Source organism: Heptranchias perlo, chromosome 2, assembly GCF_035084215.1.
Source record: "Heptranchias perlo isolate sHepPer1 chromosome 2, sHepPer1.hap1, whole genome shotgun sequence".
NCBI lineage: Eukaryota > Metazoa > Chordata > Chondrichthyes > Hexanchiformes > Hexanchidae > Heptranchias > Heptranchias perlo.
The window spans coordinates 54994894-55017804 of NC_090326.1; the positions used below are offsets into that span (position 1 = coordinate 54994894).

The following is a 22911-nucleotide window of genomic DNA, read 5'->3' on the forward strand; positions in this document are numbered from 1 at the left end:
TAAAGTACCACATTGTAGACTCATGACTAAGCTCAGGTCATGTGGAGTCAGGGGACAGGTAGCAGAATGGATAGCATTTGGCTACAAAACAGAAACAGAGAGTAGGGTTTAAGGGTAGCTACTCAGACCGGAAAAAGGTGGGAAGTGGTGTTCCACAAGGGATCGGTGCTGGAACCACTGTTGCTCACAATTTACATTAACGATTTGGATTCGGGAATCGGAAGTACAATTTCAAAATTTGCGGACGACACCAAATTGGGGGTATAGTTAATACGAAGGAAGAATGCATCAAAATGCAAGGAGACATTAATAAACTTGCAGAATGGGCGGGTAATTGGCAAATTAATTTCAAAATAGATAAGAGTGAAGTGGTGCATTTTGGTAGGAAGATTAAGGAGGCTGCATACAGCTTGGATAATAAGAGTCTAAACAGGATAGAGGAGCAAAGGGATCTAGGGGTATAGATACACAAATCACCAAAAGTAGTGACACAGGTTAATAAGGCCATAAAAAATGGCAAATCTAGCACTAGGGTTCATTTCTAGAGGGACAGAATTGAAAAGCAAAACAGTTATGTTAAACTTGCATAGAACCTTGGTTAGCCCACACTTGGAGTATTGTGCACAGTTCTGGTCTCCATATTGTAAAAAGGCTATAGTGGCATTGGAGAGGGTGCAAAAAAGATTCACAAGGATGATACCAGAACTGAGAGGTTATACCTATCAGGAAAGATTGAACAGGCTGGGGCTTTTTTCTCTAGAAAAGAGAAGGCTCAGGGGTGACTTGATAGAGGTCTTTAAGATAATGATAGGGTTTGATAGGATAGACGTAGTGAAGATGTTTCCACTTGTGGGGGAGTCCAAAACCAGGGGCCATAAATATAAAATAGTCACTTATGAATCCAATTCAGGAGAAACTTCTGTACCCAAAGAGTGGTAAGAATATGGAACACGTTACCACAAGGAGTAGTTGAGGCAAATAGCATTGATGCATTCAAGAGGAAGCTGGATAAGCACATGAAGGAGAAAGGAACAGAAGGGTATCCAGGTATGATTAGATGAAGTAGGGAGGGACGAGGCTCGTGTGGAGCATAAACGCTAGCATAGACCAGTTCGGCAGAATGGCCTGTTTCTGTGCTGTAGTTTCGATGTAACTCGATGTAAATTCTTGAATTTTAATCAGTAGAAAATCTTGCAGGGTCCACTGATCTCTATGCCCAAATTCCCAATTTGATCTCTATGCCGCAAGCGCAAATTCCTAAAATCAACCCATATGTGCCTAAATCTAGACTCTCGATCTAAATCTAGATTTGTATCTTTTATTGCTAAATACATTTAGCAATAAAAGATACAAATGTACTGATAGAATTGATGGATAAGTTATTGTGAGCAAACATAATGCATGTACGCCTATTTTATTTATTTATTGAGGGAGTGCTACACTGTCTTTTGGATGATTCATTAAAACGTGGCACCATCTTCCCCCTCAAGTAGAAGTAAAAGATCGCGTAACACTATTGAAAGAACAGCAGAGGAGTTCTGTTGGTGTTCCACCAACATTTATTCCTGAACCAATACTACCAAAAAAACAAATAAGCTGGTCATGTTTCTCTTTGCTGTTTGTGGGACTTTGCTGTGTGTAAATTGGCTGCTGCATTTGCTTACATCATAACAGTGGCTATTCTTCAAAAACACTTCATTGCATGTGAAGTGTTTTGGGACATCCTGAGGACTGTATAAATGCATGTTCTTTCTTTTTTCTTGCATGCTGCTTACTCCATGAGGCCCTTGTACATCTCATTGAGTGTGTAAGTTTTCCTGGCTGTAATTCTTGTAACACTCAACAGAGGATGTTCAATCCTGGGTGTGACAATCATGGAGGTAACAGCTACACTCTTATAAGGGAAGGTCAATGTTTTCAGGGAGGAGAGGATATTACTGGCATTTTGTTTCATCATAAGAGGTTATATCCAATCCTCCATGTCCTGCCCTTGGTACCTTCTTGGCTTCCATAAGAGAAAGAAATTGATAATCATTATTGATATGGTGAGAATTTTATGAGTCGGCACTGTTGGTATGGGGAGTCTTGCTTGCCTGGATCACATACTGGAACTTTGAGTTCACACTGCCCGTTTTCTGACGTTAAAATGAATGGTCACATGATCGTGAGAAGTACTTGCCTGAGTTTCCATGCACCCATTCTGTGACTGAAACAAAGAGAGAAAGTTCTCTGTCCCATACGTCTTTATTATCCTGTCAATCCGCTGAGCTGTCAATTGCTGAGGGCTCCAAATTGGCCTTAGTGTGGGGAAGCAATGGGGGTGAAATTGGTCTTCGGCAATAGCGCAAAACTGGTGGCAGTGAATTGGCAGCCCATTTTACACTCCACATGATTTTCTTTTTCGTTACAGTCCGTGGAATAGAATATTGGGTGGGGTGTAAAACAGGCTGTCAGTTCGTTATCACCTGTTTTATGGCTACTGCCGAAAACCAATTTCACCTTCAACATATCTCTCCTTGATTAATTAAGCTAAAATAGCTGATCAACAACATTGAATGAAAACAATCCTTGCTGCTAACCTATTCTTGTCAATGACTAGCCATTTCAACTGACTGACCTTGCCGGGGTCTTTCCATTGTATCAAAGCTACAGAAACTTGCATAAATTAACAGTTTTTGATGCTGGCCCCTTAATTGTCACCAGGAACCATTCTATTAGAATGGCATGAGATGCTTCAGAATGATTTCCCTTTTGTTTACTAATTACCATCCAAATGACTATGATAACCCATCTTCATTCAGTCTGTTGGTTCATGGCTGAGACAAAAATGCTAAATTTAGCAGTATAATAACTATCATAAATTACAAAATCCAGTACATGCAATGTTACATTAATCTGTATGTATCAAATTCCTAATATGCTATATTGAGGAAGGTATTAAACAACAAGATTAATAATAACTTGCAATTATATAGTACATTTAATGTAGGAAAACATGTCAAGGTGCTTCACAGAAGTGTAATCAGACATAATTGACACAGAGCCAAGAAAGAAGCTATTAGGAGATATTAGCTTGGTCAAAGAGATATGTTTTAAAGCAGGGTCTTAAAGAACGAGAAGCACATGGAGAGGCAGAGAGGTTTAGGGAGGAAATTCCAGACCTTAGGGCCTTGATGGCTGAAGGCACGGCTGCCAACTTTGGGGTGAAGGGAGTGGGGGATGCATAAGGGGCCAGAGTTGGAGCAATGCAGAGTTCCCAGAGGGTTGTAGGCTCGGAGGTTACAGAGATAGGGAGGAGGAGGGCCATGAAAGGATTTGAATATGAAGATGAGAATTTTAAATTGGAGATGTTGGGGGACTGGGAGCCAATGTAGGTCAGCAAGCATAGGGGTTATGGGTGAGCGGGACTTGTTGCAGATTAAGATACAGGCAGCAGGGCTTTGGACAAGCTGAAGTTTACGGAGTGTGGAGGATGACAGTCCAGCCAGGAGAGCATTGGAATACTCGAGTCTGCAGGCAACATAAGCATGGGTGAGGGTTTCAGCAGCAAATGGGCTGAGGCAGTGGCGGATGTTATGGAGGTTGAAGTAGGTGGTCTTTGTACTGGAAAGGATACGGGGTCAGGAAACTGAGCACAGGGCCAAATAGAATACCGAGGTTGCGAACAACCCAGTTCAACCTGAGACAGCATCCGGTGAGGCAGATGGAATCAGTGGTGGTTGGCTGATGGTTTTAGGCACGGAGATTCTAATTACTACCTTCTAAACTTTAGCATGAATGAGACAGTATGGAAAATAATAAACTTGACCCCAAGATGCATCATCAACTGCAGGAGCTTTAGTATATGCAATTTAGGTCAGATATTAACTTATTTAGAGCTGACTGGGGGAATGTGTTTGTTTATATTGCCACACTGCGCTCTCGGTGGATTTTGAAGTGTTTCATTTTGAAAATTGGAGTTTTGGAGTGTTGGCATTCAGGTCTTAATCAACCCAAGCGTTCATTTCTGATCTAATTTGTAATCATGCTATGTACTTTTGATACAGTCAGCCAGATGATTGACACAAAAAAATGGCAAAGATGGTGTTAGCTAGGAGCACATGATGAAGCTTGCACAATGAACAGCATGTATAAAGTATTTTTAATTGTTTTAAACAGATGTTCTGTATCCCATACTCACTATTTACATAATTGAAAGCTGTATTTGCGATATCACTGGCAGGTGCTTGAAATAATATGCTGCTTGACTGCTGTTAAATCAATAGTTACATGATCTGTACAGCGCCTTATCTAATCAGATTTATTTCTGGACTGCCCATAAAGACTAGAGTTACCTCTGCAGAGAGTAGTAATCACCAAGCCCTTGCATTCAAATAATAATAAATGGCTAATCGAACCCAATAGCCTGATCATACAAGATAAGCATGGTGACTGCTTATGAGCAATGGCCTGGTTCCTGGTAGAAAATTACATTTTGAATCATCAGAACATCATAAAAGGATTCACAATAATGTTAGGTACCAGTACTGGAGGAAAAACCAATAAATCTCTCAGCTAACTCTGTAGGGATAAGATTATCATTGTTAAATATGCTCGCTGTGCTCAGGACATAGGAACCAAGCACCAGAAAGATGTACTTTGGGAAATCTACATGTATAGACAAGTTAATAATTCAAGTTTTCTTTTGTTCAGATATTTATGTGATTTGAAATGTTTTTTTCCCTTTTGAAAAGGGAATGAAAAGCAAATAAATAATTTAGAAATATTCTTTATTTCAACAAATAACTATTTTAAGAAGGCAAGGCATCTAATTCATGAGCAGTCTAATAAGAGGGTGCTTAATGCTTAGAAAGGACATTCTAGTTTTATTTAATGTCATAGAAAGTAATGGACACTTGGATGGGTTTGTTTGATATATGACCTATTTGAATCCTAAAATGAGATTATTTGCCTTGAAATTACTGCAGACTATTAGTAACATTCTTTAAAATGTATTTACTACAAACTTCATAAGAGGGTTTAGTTCAGTTACGTAATAGTAACAGCTCTGGAAACGAATGCTGATTGCAAGTCTATTCTGTGTTGTTGAAGCTCGGAGACATCCACACTAAGAGCTCAATTTTAAAACTGAGCCGGGAAGGGGGCGGGTGGGTCAAATTGAGATCAGGAAATCCATTAGTACGGGTTTCCCAGACGTCCTTACGATTTTGACGTAAGGACGTCTCTTATTTTTTTTGTCGGTTTCCCGTCCGACTGACTGGCCTGATTGACAGGCTGGTCTCAGTTGAATAGGAGATCAGCCAGGGAGAGGACGTCGTCAGATAAGTCTGCAGTTAAGTCTTTGTTTGTATGGATGGGGGGGGGGGAGCATGGTTGGGCACGAGGGCATGGATGGGCACCTGGCAGGGGTGGGCATGGATTGGCACAAGTGGGCATGGATTGGCATGGGGTCGTGAGTCATGGGGGATGGGATCGGGGGTCAATTATGGGGGGTGTGTGTCGGGATCGGGGGTAATCGCGGGGTCCACAATGGTTGAAGAGGAGGGTCGGGGGTGGGAGGATCGGCGTGGCGGGGGAGGTTCGGGGTCAGGATGGAAGGATCGAAGTGGGGGGAGGATCGGGGTTGGGGGTCAGAGGGGGCGGATCGGGGTCGGGTGGACTGCGATCAGGGGTCGGGGGTTCGCAATCAGGGGTCGTGTGTCCGCGATTGAGGGGTGTCCACGATCGGGTCGGGGATCCGTGATCGGGGGTTGGGTGTCTGCGATCGTTGGGGGGGTCGGTGCAGGTAGGCTTGTTGGGCCTGGGGGAAGTACTCCTGCTTCTCTGGGCCCACAAGCTGTGCCTTTCTAGGCACCTACCTGTTAGTCTCGGGCCGTCTTGCCTCCTTTCACGAGGCATAAAACAGAAGGCCCGGGAACCCCGGCCACCCGGGGTTGAAATCGGAAATTCGAGAAAAATGGAGGCCTGGCCTCCTTGGAAGGTTTTAAGGTCCAACCCGCCTCCTGGGAATGGGTTGGTCGCCCTCCCCTCTTCCCGCCCTGATGAAAACCGGAAATGGGCGGGTTGGAGGCGGATTGAGGGCAGGTCTGAAATGGTGGCAATTTTCAGTGCCCCCCCCGCCCCAAACCCACCCGTTTTTTTTACTTTGAAAATTGAGCCCTAAATGATTCATGATTCAATTTCAACAGGTTTGTTGAGTAATAATTTGTAGCTGGTTACTGGGAAATAATTTGGCCATTGAATAGCAAAATGCCTGGTCACCAAACCTGCTCATTCTTTAAATGATCTCTGTATGCCAGAGACAGACCATCCAATCAGTTAGTTTCCCCAAGGCTATACAATGCTGGTAATAATGGAGCTTTAATACATTTCTTTTATAATTTCAAATGTTCATTTTTCTTAATCAGTAACAAAATAACAACGATCTGTCAAATGTTACCTCATTATTAACATAAATACAAATGGAAAAAAGTAAATTAATTGAATTTTTAAAAATTAGAAGATATAAGCTTAGACCAGCATTAAAATAAGGGCAAATGAAAAATTTAGGCCTTTGTGCAAAATAATTTCTCAATCAGGTTAAAGAAGTGATGTTTTATCCCATTAAAATATTACAAAATATCTCCATTTTGTTCAGATAATAGAATTGATTTTAAAGATTTTAATTTATTCTTCATTATCTGAAATGTATTCATTGTTACTCTCACCTCTAAGTTTGTGGGTTCCATAACAGGATCTCAGCTTACCATCTAGGCTGGCACTCCAGTTCACTACTGAGGGATTGTTTTTTTTAATTCATTCATGGGATGTCGGCGTCACTGGCAAGGCCGGCATTTATTGCCCATCCCTAATTGCCCTTGAGAAGGTGGTGGTGAGCCGCCTTCTTGAACCGCTGCAGTCCGTGTGGTGACGGTTCTCCCACAGTGTTGTTAGTTAGGGAGTTCCAGGATTTTGACCCAGCAACGATGAAGGAACGAAGATTTATTTCCAAGTCGGGATGGTGTGTCACTTGGAGGGGAACGTACAGGCGGTGGTGTTCCCATGAGCCTGCTGCCGTTGTCCTTGTAGGTGGTAGAGATGGCCGGTTTGGGAGGAGCTGTCGAAGAAGCCTAGAAGAGTTGCTGCAGTGCACCTTGTAGATGGTACATATTGCAGCCACAGTGCGCCGGTGGTGGAGGGAGTGAATGTTTAAGGTGGTGGATGGGATGCCAATCAAGCAGGCTGTTTTGTCCTGGATGGTGTAGAGCTTCTTGAGCGTTGTTGGAGCTGCACTCATCCAAGCAAGTGGAGAGTATTCCATCGCACTCCTGACTTTTGCCTTGTAGATGGTGGAAAGGCTTTGGGGAGTCAGGAGGTGAGTCACTCGCTGCAGAATACCCAGCCTCTGACCTGCTCTTGTGGCCACAGTATTTATGTGGCTGGTCCAGTTAAGTTTCTGGTCAATGGTAACCAATGTTGATGGTTGGGGATTCGATGATGGTAATGTCGTTGAATGTCAAGGGGAGGGGGTTAGACTCTCTCTTGTTGGAGATGGTCATTGCCTGACACTTGTCCGCCCCAAAATGACTTGCCACTTATCAGCCCAAGCCTGGATGTTGTCCAGGTCTTTCTGCATGCGGGCACGAACTGCTTCATTATCTGAGGGGTTGCGAATGGAACTGAACACTGTGCAATCATCAGCGAACATCCCCATTTCTGACCTTATGATGGAGGGAAGTTCATTGATGAAGCAGCTGAAGATGGTTGGGCCTAGGACACTGCCTTGAGGAACTCCTGCAACAATGTCCTGGGGCTGAGATGATTGGCCTCCAACAACCACGACCATCTTCCTTTGTGCGAGGTATGACTCCAACCACTGGAGAGTTTTCCCCCTGATTCCCATTGACTTCAATTTCACTAAATCGTTTTGTCAACTGTCGGAAAGATCAAGAGTGCAACTTCCAATGTAAAGTATCGAGGTAAAAGATGAATTGTTAATCATGTGGCACATTATTTCTGTTCACAGCTCATAAAGGATTGGAAGTTTCAGACCATAGGAGAAATGGGTCCATTTAATGGGAACAGCTGATGAACAGCTCATTGAACCAAACCTTAAAAGGAAGAGTTATAAATCATGCCATAGTAAATGCAAATTCTTTCTTTCTGGTGTCTGTTCCTAAATCACCATTAAACTTACCGTAGACTCTTCTTGTCATACCTGTCAATATTACAATTCATTTATTATCGCAGAATTTTTTTTAAACTTCATTTATATATTCCACTTGTATATGGTATCAACTGGTCTCAATTTGCCAGAATTTTTAAAATTTGAAAGCTCACCTCTACATTATCACACCTTGCCTTGATGCTGGTATCACTATGATTGACAGTGAATTCGTGCCAGGTGATTTATAAATTAATCTATTAATTGTTTAATTCCTTTTAAACAAATGAGTTTTACTTGCTTTGATGTGACTTAAGTTAAAAACAAGCTTGTATCGTTGCTCCCAGCTTAATTGAAGTACTCAATCTGTGGTCTTATCCTTCACCCACCTTGCCTGTCCAGAATTGCAACCTATTGCCGCCTTCTCTGTACACTGTTGCTTAATTTCCTTCTGTAAGATTGTGTATAATATTAAGATGAATCTACTGTACATAAAGATACTGGTTGACTATCCATACACTACAAAGCAGTAAAACAATGGAAGGGCTGAGAAGACATTCTAAATTGTAACAGTGAACTTGACGTGATCCTGGGGTAAATCACATTTATATGTACTTGAAGATCTCCCATGGCATTGCTCATAGCTAGTTGGAGATTACACTGTGGCAAGCGAGGGGTCAACAGATGTCCAGTGAAAGAATTGGGAATGAAAGTTGCAAATTTACTCAAGGGTTCCACTAGACTCCTACCATACTCTAGCAGTGGTCTGGCAGAACCCACTGGAAAAAGGCTGGTTGCTGGTTATTCCAGGTCCCTACTGACTTTGGAGTTTCCGGTCGGCCTTTACCAGGTCAATCAGACCAAAGGGGGGAGGCAGCTGGGTTCTGGGATTCTATATGCCAGGAGTTCCCACATTTTTGTCTCAGAGGAGACCCAGTGTATTACTGGAGGATGGTACACCCAGAGAGATTGGATATATACCCGCCTCCAGATGGATGCAAATGGGCCCACCGAGGGATTCCAGACGAGGAGAATAGCTTGGATCCCTGAAGAAAAGTGAGTTTATTTTCTGAAAAAAAAATTGGATCAGCCCCACCTCCCTTTACACAGAGGGCCAAGGGGAAGAAGGATGGTGTCTTGAGGGGTGGGGACGCCTGGTTCGACCACCCCCACCCCGATGGTGGGCTTGGGGAAGACAGGCACAAGAGATGGGACTGAAAGCCGATAAATCCCCAGGGCCTGATAATCTGCATCCCAGAGTACGAAAAGAGCTAGCCATGGAAATAGTGGATGCATTAGTTGTCATCTTCCAAAATTCTATAGCTTACGGAACAGTTCCTGCAGATTGGAGGGTGGCAAATGTAACCCCACTATTTAAAAAAAGGAGGGAGAGAAAAAACAGGGAACGACAGACCGGTTAGCCTAACATCAGTAGTAGGGAAAATGCTAGAGTCTATTATAAAGGATGTGATTAAAGGACACTTAGAAAATAGCAACGGGATTAGACAAAGTCAACATGGATTTATGAAAGGGAAATCATGTTTGACAAACCTACTGGAGTTTTTTGAGGATGTAACTGATAGAATAGATAAGGGAGAACCAGTGGATATGGTTTATTTGGATTTTCAGAAGGCCTTTGATAAAGTCCCACATAAGAGGTTAGTGTGCAAAATTAAAGAACATGGGACTGGGGGTAATATACTGACATGGATTGAAAATTGGTTAACAGACAGGAAACAGAGGGTAGGAATAAATTGGTCTTTTTCGGGGTGACAGGCAGTGACTAGTGAGGTACCGCAGAGATCAGTGCTTGGGCCCCAGCTATTCACAAATGTAATATTTCCAAGTTTGCTGACGACACAAAACTAGGTGGGATTGTGAGTTGTGAGGAGGATGCAAAGAGGCTTCAAGGTGATTTAGACAAGTTGAGTGAGTGGGCAAATACATGGCAGATGCAGTATAATGTGGATAAATGTGAAGTTATCCACTTCGGAAGGAAAAACAGAAAGGCAGAGCATTATTTAAATGGTGATAGATTGGGAAATGCTGATGTACAAAGTGTTCTTGTACACCAGTCACTGAAAGCAAACATGCAGGTGCAGCAAGCAGTTAGGAAGGCAAATGGTACGTTGGCCTTCATTGCAAGAGGATTTGAGTACAGGACCAAGGATGTCTTACTGCAGTCATACAGGGTCTTGGTGAGACCACACCTGGAGTACTGTGTGCAATTTTGGTCTCCTTACCTAAGAAAGGATATACTTGCCATAGAGGGAGTGCAGCGAAGGTTCACCAGACTGATTTCTGGGATGTTAGGACTGTCGTATGAGGAGATTGGGTCGACTTGGCCTGTATTCACTCGAGTTTAGAAGAATGAGAGGGGATCTCATTGAAACATATAAAATTCTGACAGGGCTAGACAGACTTGGTGCAGAGAGGACATTTCCCCTGGCCAAGGGGTCCAGAACGAGGGGTCACAGTCTCAGGATACAGGTAGGACATTCAGGAGAAATGTCCTCATTCAGAGGGTGGTGAACCTGTGGAATTCTCTCCCACTGATGGCTGTGGAGGCCAAGACACTGAATATATTTAAGAAGGAGCTAGATAGATTTCGAGACACAAAAAACATCAAGGGGTATGGTGAGAGAGCGGGAATATTGCATTGAGATAGAGGATCAGCCATGATCATATTGAATGGCGGAGCAGGCTCGAAGGGCTGAATGGCCTACTTCTGCTCCTATTTTCTATGTTTCTATGCACCCATGGTGGCACGGGCACCCACCGACTCCATGCAAGTGAGATGTCCTCCCACTTTACCCCGCAAAATCTGGTAGTGTCAGCACTGGAGAGCATTGGCAGGTGCCATCCTAGCATAACCAGATTTTCAAGGCCAAAATTTGTCAGAGGTCTCACATAGACAGTAAAGTGATTTTAGATTGATTTCTGAAAAGTAAATAAATGAATGGTATTTTCCTTACCCATTGCAGATCGATGAATAAATTAAAAAAAACATAGTGACATAAATAATTTATATGAACAATCACTGGTTTCTAATTATATAAACAAAAACACAGATGTTGTGATGATTTAGAATATATAAAAGTTCCACTTTCTTTGCTTCCCCTCCTCTCATTTTCTTTTCCTCTTTCTTTTTCTCTCTCTGGTACATCAACATCCAGCCAGTTTTGTGGTACAAATCAGGTGGGCTGGGATCCATTATATTGAATCCTCACCCACTTTCATGCCCACCCCATTTTCCACTGTCATTTACAGTAGCCAGCGATTGGGGGCATTCGAACAAGGTGGTAATGACATGGTGATATTACAGCCCCCCATTTTCTATCTTTTAGGTGAATTCCCTGTTTTCAAACAGTGCACACTGACGTGCCAATTGGGAATTTCCCTGTATCTTTGCTTCTTGGAGGAAGAGGAAGAACAACAGAGATGTGCTGGATGAACTTGTAAACTTAATCCAATGTTTCTTCTGGCTGTTACCTGTGTGACAGGTGCAAATGAGGTGAATTTGCTGTTGCATTTCTATGGGAGCCTCTTGGGACTGAGGTGGTTCTCATTTCACAGCTGCTCAGGTCTGAAATGGACCAGCTGAAGACTATATTTTAGGCTATATGAGCAACTGGCCTTGTACCTTTCCAGCCGCATATGCAGATATCGGAGGGGCATGGAGGGAGAGCCTGCATGTGCTTTCATCTTGAGAGACAAAAGCATCATGAGTGGCCAGTCCAGCTATACTACTCATACTGGGTGCTATTTCCGTATGGTTGGGGATCTGCAAGAAAGGAGACCCAATTGTACCAATGAGATCAACAAAGTCATGTGAGATAATTGCCTGCAATCCAGTCCCAATTATTTGGATGCTGGAAGGGGACAGCCTTCTCCAATCTGGCATCTGAGGCCTCGATGGCAGCAGTGTGCACATGCATGCAGAAACCATAGACTGCCTTTAGGGCTTGTGTCATGTGAGCTTCCACTGTAGATGTTCTTGGAGCTGTCACACATTCCAAAGTGAACGGTAATGCTATCACACCATCCAACATGGCACTGCACAAGTGCACTCCTCCACTTCACCAACCATCTGCAGCACAATGTCTGACATGAGTCCAGTGCCCTCCATACACTTGATGCATCCTTTTAACAGCAGGACCTGTCAGATGTGAATCCACAGGCTGTTCAGTAGAGTGATAATGTCTCCCCACCCTCCGGTCAGCAATTCTTCCTCCTCGTGTTACATCCCTGAGCTTGTCTTCTGTGCGCTCCCATTTGGCTCACATTCTATTTCCCTGGAGTGGATGTCTCTGGGCCGGTACTTCGAAAGGAAGAGTGAGTGATTTCACTTTGATGTGCTGGCTGGGTGGATCCACCGGTGCATGGTTCTGCTTCGACTGATGCATCTAGAGGAAGAAAAGTGTAAGAGAGATTAGAAAGGGTTGCTGAGGAGCAGAGTTCACATTAACACAATGAGTGACATGAGAACTCCATGTTGTAGTTTGCTGGTAGGTGATGTGAGGTATACTAGAAAACACAGAGAGAGAAGCATTATGTAATCATAAATCTGCAGCTGGCATCTGCCATCCTACTTCCCTATCTCCAGCTTTGAGGATCTAACAAAGCTTCCTCTTTATAGGGGATGAGATTTCTCACGTTTGGGGGGTCCATTACCTGTTGCCAATCTCACTTGACAACAATATTCCTGCCAAAAGGTACCACAAATAGTTCTAAAGTTCATGCTTTCACTGTTTTGAAATTCTAAGATAAAACAAACACTTAATTACAGCTTGAGGAAAGATATGCTTGACTTGTTCTGCACAATTACTTGAGAGAATCATACTGATGCATACTGGGCAATCTCTCCACAGTCCGCTTGCTCAGACTGCAGCATATTGGTTATATCTCTTCAGCTGACAGGATGCTAGCTGTGGGAACAATTTTAACTCAAACTTTAGGCTCTTGAGATAAATGTAACCATACTATTGAGAACTTTTTATGTCTTATTACGTCGCAAGCATTGATTTCTGCTGTTGTTATTTCAGTTACTGAGAAAACAAAGATAATGGGCTCTATTTTAGCACCCGCGATCGGGTGCGTTCCTGGCGGGGGGGCTACGAAAATCGGGGATTCCCGGGGCGGGTCGGGAGCCCGGCTCCAACCCGCCCCATTTCCGGGTTCCCCAGTGACGTGCTGACATGCGTGCGCAGCCCCCGCATGTGGAACTCCCGCCGGCAATTAAAGCCGGCGGGATGCCACTTAAGGTATTTATTTTGGTATTTCAGGTCGTTTACAGACCTGATTAACGTGATATTTTAGGAGGGTTGGGATTTTACATACCACTGGGACTGTTTCTCGTACTGGGGAAAACACTCCCAGTTCAAATGGACGAGTTGCAGCCATCAGCCTGTGGCAGCTGCAAAGGTCCATTTGATAGGTGGCGGGGGGAGACCCTCACTCATTGCTGGAGGCCACTCCGTCACTTTGGACAAAGTTTGGCCTCCACCACCCTCCTTCTAACAACAAAATTCGTCAACTTGCACACTTACCTCGGTGTCCAGACACATGTACCTACCTTGTGGACCCCCTCAGACGTACATCTTCCGGATGGGGGCTGTCGTAGCTGCAGTCATGACCTCCTCGGAGGGCAAACAGCATCACCAGCCTCGCCGGCCACGTCGTCTACCTCTGACAGGTGGAGCTCCACAACACAGTGCTGTGACACATCTACCTGCACAGCAGGAGGGAGGGCAACCGCAGAGAGAGATGTGTCGCAGAGGGCACTACCCTCGCCACAAGGTCCACAGACCGAGGCTCAGCTTCCTGGACCTCTCTGAGCAGCAGTGCACACGGAGGCTCAGAGTTACTCGACATGTAGTCGTGGACATCTGCAGCCTCCTTCATGCCGAGCTGCTCCCGGCTGGCCTGAGCACCATCTTCTTACCTGTCGCTGTCAAAGTCACCACTGCCCTCAACAACTTCTCCTCCGCATCCTTCCAGGGTGCCACCGGGGACATCGCCGACATCTCTCAGCCGTCTACACAAAAGAGCCCTGCAAATACACCTACACCCACTCTGCAGTGACACAATGGGTGGCATCAGTTGTGGGTCTTCATTGTGATCCTCAGGAAAGAGCATTATTGCACAAACCAGACAAGATTCGCAAAGACGTGGCAGTAGTGGTGCCAATATAATATGTGATGTGCGTTGGTCAGAAATTAAATATGAGTAAAAACCATGACAAACCCTCAAACACCCTTGTGCATCCCCTTCATGCTCACAACACGTTTGCCTTATGCTGCCTACTGCACATATGTGATGCATGCCCTGTGGCTGCAGCACAGGTAGTGGCAGGTTGAGTGAGGCTGACTGTGAAAGAGATGCACGAGAGGGTGAGTATGAGATAGAGCCATGAGATTGTATGAGGATTGGGTTGAGTGGTAGTGGCGGGATGAGTACTGGCGAGGTGAGTAAGTGCAGGTAAGATGAGGATGAGCTTTGAGTGGATGTGAGGGGTGATGTGATAGAGTAGTGTTGGCAGTGCAGAAGGAGATGTGGGGTGGGGGCAGTGATGTGGCAGATGGAGTGTAGGGGAATGAGTAAGTGTACTCACTTTGGCTGACCTACTTAGGTCATTGCAGCTCTTCCTGCACTGTATGCAGGTGCGTGATATGTTGGTGGTGCAGGTGACCTCCTCTGCCTTCTTGGTGGCAGAGGCAGGCTGCTTCCTCCCGCCCGCCAGGGGGATGATCTCTGTCCTCCCCCTCCCCCTCACCCCATCCAGTAAGAGCTGGAGTGAGGCATCATTAAACCTGGGAGCAGCCTTCCCCCTGGGCTGCTCCATGCTGTAATTTTTCCTATTTGTTGCAGCATCAGTCAGTGGAGGACTGCCCCTTTAAATAGAGCTCCTCCAGCTGACAGACCTTACTGCACATGTGCAGTCCGCCCGCCGCGCAGATCAGCAGCGGGGAACCCGGAAGACCAGGTAAGTGGATCCAATCAGCCTGCGATTGCACGCGGGGCAGACTGATTTCACCGGGTCCGTTACTCACGCGCCCAATCGACCCCCCACCGCGAACCCGCCGCCCTGGTAATGGCTGAAAAGATTTTTGAAACTACTTTGTACATATCGCTGACTGCTTATATTTTATTCATTTTCATATTTCCTCATTAGTAGATTTATCGCCATTTTTTTAAAATGGGTTAACTGCTCCATTAAAAGTGTGGATAGAGAAATGTCATGCAAACTTGTTAAGCGTTTGCCTGCAAATACCTGCAACAGTCACTTCTTGGCTCATGTTTTCAACAATGGTAGGTTTGCATTAATAGCAGCATGCTCATCCGCTTTGGACCTAAAAAGGATAGATCAGAGTACTTTCTAAATGGTGAAAAGCTTGAAACAGTGGAGGTCCAAAGAGACTTAGGGGTCCATTAAAATGTCATGGACAGGTACAGAAAATAATCAGAAAGGCTGATGAAATGTTGGCCTTTATATCTAGAGGACTGGAATACAAGGGGGTAGAAGTTCTGCTACAACTATACAAAGCCCTGGTTAGACCACACCTGGAATACTGTGTTCAGTTCTGGGTACTGCACCTTAGGAAGGATATATTGGGCTAGGAGGGAGTGCAGTGCAGATTTACTGGAATGATACCTGGACTCCAAGGGTTAAATTACAAGGCGAGATTACACAAATTAGTCCCTAGAATTTAGAAGATTAGGGGGTGATTTGATCGAAGTCTTCAAGATATTAAGGGGAACTGATATGGTAGATAGAGAGAAACTATTTTTGCTGGTTGGGGAGTCTAGGACTAGGGAACATAGCCTAAAAATTAGAGCCAGGACTTTCAGGAGTGAAATTAGGAAACACTTCTATACACAAAGGGTGGTAGAAGTTTGGAACTCTCTTCCACGAACAGCAGTTGATGCTAGCTCAATTGTTAATTTTAAATCTGAGATTGATAGATTTTTGTTAATCAAAGGTATTAAGAGATATGGGGCTAAGGCGGGTACATGGAGTTAGGTCACAGATCAACCATGATCTCATTGAATGGCAGAACACGCTCAAGGGGCGAAATGGCCTATTCCTGTTCCTATGTTTCTATGTTCCAATGTCAAGTTGTATAACTTAAAACCTCTGGTTTGTAATCAGAGGATGTGCGCTGGTCTTGATAAGGCAAATGCCTTCATGAAGCTGTGCGCTATGAGGTCAGAACGGATTCTAGCTGTATTTCTGTGCGGGTGGGGGGCAAGTAGGCATCCTAGGTTGGGGGGCCTCCTCCTGTGGCATTTAAATGTTGTTCTGGGACTGGGCTTATTGAAATATTCCTTGGAGTGATTATATCAGCTAGCACTCCCCCCCCCCCCACCCCCAAAGAAGGTGGTCCATAAAAAGACTATATATTACTTTTTAATCTGTTCTATATACCATATACATACATATGTGAGTGGCTGTATTTTGCGCTATCATTAAAATATTTTTGATAAAGAATTACACAAAAATTTCATATCCTCCGGCATGGGCTTGATGGGCCAAATGGCCTCCTTCTATGATGTAACCATTCTATGATTCTATGATCTGATAGTTTTCTTTGTGGAACAGACACAGCATTTAAAAATGATGGGGCAGATTTTCATCTTTACCACCTGGGCGGTAATCTGCTGTAGTGGATTGTCCGCCTTTTATAAAACCCACTGAAATCAATGGAATGAAAATCGGGTGGGTTCTACAAAGAGTGGACGATCTGCCCTGCCAGATTCCTGCCCGAGCGGGTAAATGTAGAAATCTACCCCAATACGTATTGTACTTTGTTTCAAGTTTACTTTGTACTTTCAGGCTAGGGTCTGGTGAAGTTCAGTGACAATGCTTGTCTGTCAGTGATAAGTAAGCTGTGGTTGACCTATTTGGACTTGAATCCACTGGGAATTTGATACTGTGAAAACTCACCTTAATTTCAACCTTCGACAGTGATCAGTGAAAAAAGACATCATTCTCTTTCCTTGAGCTGAATTGGAACGTAGGTCTTGGGAGGTGAAGCGTAATTATTGAAGCTAGTATATTTCTGGAGCTGAACCTCCTAGTTCCATATCAATGCCAGCTTGCCAACAATTTCTTTACGTTCTAGTTTACTCAACCAAAACTGTCTTTCTGAAATTTGCTTCAAATGTATACTGTATTGGTGCCGTTTGGTACCTCTGCCAAGTAGCCATTCTTCATGTGAGCCTAATAAATGAGTGTTGGCTGACTATTCAGCTGTGGGCAGCATCACAGCTCAGCCCAATCCTGTTCGCACCCATGCAAAGAGGATACGTGTATGATAAGGATCACAGGATTGTCACCAGGAGCAGAAACCTTGGTGGACTTTCCCTACTCTATCCCCAAGATGCTGAGGCATTTTGAAGTGCTCCAATTGTCATCCCAGCAGGGACCAGCTAACTCAATGAGCTCATTATTCAGTAACCTTCCTAAATAGACATGATGTGGAGATGCCGGTGATGGACTGGGGTTGACAATTGTAAACAATTTTACAACATCAAGTTATAGTCCAGCAATTTTATTTTAAATTCACAAGCTTTCGGAGGCTACCTCCTTCGTCAGGTGAACGATTTTTCACATCGTTCACCTGACGAAGGAGGTAGCCTCTGAAAGCTTGTGAATTTAAAATAAAATTGCTGGACTATAACTTGGTGTTGTAAAATTGTTTACAATTCCTAAATAGAGGGATGTCTGTCAAACAGGCCAAGAACACAGAGAAATACTGGCGATTGAATAAAAAGGTGAGGCCTTAAAGGGGTGTCCCAGTGGCAAATATTAGTAAATTTATTTTTATTTTTCTTTTTGCAACACAAGCAATCGAGTTATATAAAAAAATATTGGCTTGTTGGAAAATGCACTATCGAGTGGCATTAATTTCCTGTTTGAAGCTACTATGATTCACAGACTTCCCTTCATCTGAGATCCATCTGGGTCAAAACCTATTATTGTTCTATTTTTCAAATATATTGTTACAGGAAAAATTAAGACACAAGTGCTTCAGCCATTAAGATGCACTGCAACTTGAAAAGAAGATTAAGCAACAGTGATGGTGTATTGGAGATAGCCACTTATTCACATCGTGGACTTAAAATCAATCTGGACCAAATGCATCACTGTAATTCATCTCAGTCTATTTTTTTATTCTATTCTTTAGTGAGACGCCTCATCAATAAATAAAAAAATCACCTCTGTTTATCCTGAACAAACTATATTGACTATAGGACTGAGAAGCGGCAACTATTGCAAACCACTTTGAACATACAGGGAAATTGTGAGTGCTTAAGGCACTTACACTAAATTCCTGCGGTCAATATTTTAAATCAGGCATTAACTTGTTCATTTGAAGTGCTTGCACTGAGAGCTGTCTGTTGGAAATTTTCTCTTAAAACGAGAGTCATGTGACAAAAATCATTTGTTCTCTCATCTGGATCTGACCGCATGTTCCCAAAGTTGAAATAAATTCAAAAATCTTGAATCATGTTCAATATAATTGCTGCTAATCTGCTATTTTGCCTTTGTAGTGTTACTTTGTTACATCATGCTCCAGAAAGCATACCGAGGGGGTTGAAATTTTAGCAAAAAAGTTCACGCGAGTATCTGAGATGATACTGCTAAAATGATCAGCAGGACTGCATCCCCCAACTTGCTTTTCCCTGAAAACTCATTGCTTTAACTGTCTTGTCTCTGCAGCTATCGTCGTTCTGTTCATCACCCTGAAGCGGGGTAAGAAAGAGCCTCTCATTATTTCGGAAGAAGATATTAGAGAGAATGTGGTCACATACGACGATGAGGGAGGAGGGGAAGAGGACACGGAGGCATTCGACATCACAGCACTGAGAAACCCCGCAGCGGCCGAAGAAGTGAGATATCGTCGAGACGTCAGACCAGATGTACAACCCGTGCCCCGACACAGACCACCGTCAGTCCTGAACAGTCCTGACATTCATGAGTTTATTGAGCAAAAACTGCAGGAAGCTGACCTGGATCTAAGTGTTCCTCCATATGACTCTCTCCAGACATACGCATATGAAGGCCATGGATCCGTAGCAGGATCGATAAGTTCATTGGATTCAGTCACCACACATTCTGAACAGGATTATAATTACCTTGGTGACTGGGGACCTCAGTTCAAAAAACTGGCTGAACTGTATGGAGAAGAAGAATCAGAAAGAACCACTTAGTTTTCACTACCATAGTAAAACACTTGTATGTAAAACAAAAAAAAAAGTCAGATTTTCATTTCTCAAGCTACAATTGTTACACAATTTTACTGTAGCAACAAGTGCCCTTTTAATATTTTGAAACATGGGTTCTACAAACAAATGAAAAGAACACATTTTGAAAATATAAAGAATAAACAAAATATTTTCCCTGGTGTATATTTTTTATTGTTTAATAAAGTTCATTGTTCCATAATAAAGATACTGTGCTATAGTTTAAGAATAGGCAGTTTGGTTACATGGGTTAATATAGTATGGCATATAAAGATCTGGAATTAAAATTGTGGTGTTGTAGAGCATCATTACCATTTTTTTTATAAACTACCTTGATAGTATTTTTCATATATACAAGGTACCAAAATAGAGAGGTGGATAATTTATAATTAGTACAGTTTATAGATGGGAGATCAATAGCACCAGAAGAGCTCTATAACAATGAACCTTATACGCAAGCACTTCTGAATTGGACAATATTTAATTAAAAGAAACCTTCATTTCAGAGCTTGCACTGATGAGCACAGTGGTGGTTTCCAGCTATAAGTAATGGTAGGTAACATGCATTGTAAGTTGATGAAGATCCCTTCAAGCTAAGCCACCTCATGCAGGTGTTCTTACCATGCTCAAATTGAAGTTATCTGCCAGATTTTTTTTTCCCCCAGGACCATTTTGTTCATGGGTATTGAGCTTGCCGTTAGCAATGAGAACCTACTGTGAGATCCATAGCTAATGCTGTGTGCTGCTGTGAGTAATTGAAGAAGGAATTGCAGGTAATCATAATGTTGGCCCAATAAAGGAAGTGAAGTATGCTTCCTAAACTAAGTGTAGTAATGTAGCAATAGCTTGCACACACTGCAAACAGAATCTAGAGTTTGTTTCCCAATTCGGAGGAACTGTATTCAAGTTATGTATATTCTGTTAAGCGTGTGTGTTGAAGAGCCAGGACAGGTTTCCTGTGGATTATTGTACAAATAACTTGTGTTTGCTGAGCTAAAATGTCAATATTAAGATCTTTGGGCCTGGCATTCTTGGAGTCCCAATACAGCTCTTAGCCCCCTCAATAAATTATGAGGAATTTAGTCATCAGATGTTTATTACTTTTAACTCTGGTTAATTTCATTAGGTAACATTGAAGTAAATCTTTCAATTCAATTTTCAAAGCACTCTTGAGTAGAGATTTGATTGGAAAAGAAAAAAAATGGTAAATATTGGAAAATTGAAACGAAAAGAAAATATTGGAAATACACAGGGGAAGATACTTTCAGCGAAACTGGGAAATGGAAGACAAATGCACTCCTGTATAGGCCTGAACAAAGCGAAGAGGAGAGGGGAGAACAACAAGGGTAAAAGCCAAGAATCAGGTACACAAACGGCTATTGTAAAGAAACAGTTAATATGCTGTGAACATGTTTTTGTAAAGCTAAAAAGAGGTGACACTACAGGATGATTTGGGATTTACCTAGATCATCTCAGTCGAGCAGTGAGGAGATATTGAAATAACAAAAGTGGGATGAAAAATATCTCAGTAAGGCAGTGAGAAGTCATGAGAAGGGACAAAAAAAGGGGAATGAAACTGGAAGACAGATGGGCAAATCGATTGTGAGTTTTTTTTAACAGATATGGGGTAGATATTGGAATAAGAACAGAAAATGCTGGAAATACTCAGCAAATCAGGCTGCATCTGTGGAGAAGAAAGAGTTAACATTTCAGGTCGATGACCTATCGTCAGAATAGATCTGTTTCTGTCTCCACAGATGCTGCCCGATTTGCTGAGTATTTCCAGCATTTTCTGATTTTATTTCAGATTTCCAGCATCCGCAGTATTTTATTTCTGGGTAGATATTGGACTTCACTGCACCCGTTTTTCAGACGCAGAACAGTGCCCAAAGTACCAATTTCACATTGTTGTCTACCACACCTCATGGGTGCTTGAAATACGTCCAACTACAAATTGGGTCAGACGATTACTCAGGCATCCCTGGCGGCTGCCGGAAACAGGCAGAAGATCCCTTGCATATGTTAATGAGGAGCCTAAAACCTGTTTTAGGTCCTCTCTGAGAAATTGGCTTGCCCTGAGCAGAGCAGGTGTCAGGACTGCTCCACTCAGGTTTTCCAGGTGTGGATGCGGCCACCATCAAAAAGGGAGGTACATTTTCTTTGCTCCTCCCAACTCCACAGTACTCTCAAGGGCTGCTACCGACCTGCAAGCAGCACCCCCTTCCTTTGTCCTCTTCCTCCCCTTCTGGGACTTAGCTGAGGGCCGCTGCCATCAAATTAATTTGCTTCAAATGGGCGAGACATCTCTGGAGGCTGACAGATGCTGGCAGCTCACCTAAATCATTGAAATGAGGCCCAGCTTAGGGCCTGCCTCAGACTCCCTGTTCGGGCACGTGCTCCATGCACACCGTCAGTTATGGACCCGCAAACAGGTCATAACCCATTTTCACCTCCATGGTAATGGCACAAACAATGCCCTGTGTATAAGTCTATGATGTTCAGTGGTCTAACATTAGACCATTTGGACTATAATTTGATTTTCTCCTATTTTTTTTCTTCTCTTTTCATGGGGTATTTGTGTAAATTTCACTTTATTTTTCAGTCTGGAAGAGGAACAGCATGGTGGAAGAATGTAGAGGGATGGAAGCAGTGGCCTCCCATTCTCCCCCATGCTCTCACCTCTGCTCCTCAGGCCTGGATAGGGATAATTTGATGAATATGCATTCCTGTCGCCCACACGGAGCTGCAGATCGAGGTGAACTTTGGCAGCTGATTAGTACATGTGGAGGCTCCTATTCCAAAAGGAAGCTGGGAGAGTGGACCCGATGACATCATGAATGCCATGATATGTGAATGCCTGCTCAATTGTATTGTTGGATGCTTGCTCAAAAGCACTCCAATCACAGTATGGTGTGTTTTCAGTGGCACTGCATGAAAGAAGGCAGGCCCAGAATACTCAACAGCCAACATACCCTGATTGACCGCATCTGCCAAGTTGTCACCAATAATATCTGCAGACCTTGACATACCTATCTGGCAATGATTGTGGAGACTTGCTTTCACCAGGTTAGGGTTTTGAGAGAGTCAGACGCAGAGATGTGACATCTGCTGCAAGAATATCTGCAACTACCGTATGGCAGGATGCTGGTCCAACTAGTGAATTTAATGATGAGCTGTAGCCTCAAGCTTGCCTGCACAACTTTCCAGGTGTGCTATGATGCTGACATATTGGGATGGTGCCATGGACTATCCAAAAAAGGCCACCTTCCAATCAACCATTTCAGCAGCCATTAAATAGAGAGTCAAGTCCTGGGCTGCACCAATACTTCTCTGAAATGCCTGCACATTGGCTGGGATTTTAACCCCCTCACCCAGTGAGAATGGTGTGTGGGAGGGGAAGCTCCTGCTAAAGGTAGGAGGGGGCCTACTTAACGTTCAAAAGTCGCAGCCCAATGCGTCATCGGCGCCACGGCGTAATATTAACCTCACATCAAGGGGAGTCTCGCACTGTCTGCAGC

General features: G+C 43.5%; 1 protein-coding gene across 1 annotated transcript in view; it reads left to right on the forward strand.

Moving 5' to 3' along the window:
• LOC137339250 (cadherin-18-like) overlaps positions 1-19493 on the forward strand; it is a 237523-nt gene extending 218030 nt beyond the window's left edge. The window contains exon 11 of the mRNA XM_068001882.1: positions 18870-19493. Within this exon, the coding sequence (XP_067857983.1) occupies positions 18870-19360 (491 nt within the window). The 3' untranslated portion in view covers positions 19361-19493. The remainder of the gene's footprint in view (positions 1-18869) is intronic.
• The last annotated feature ends 3418 nt before the right edge of the window (positions 19494-22911 follow it).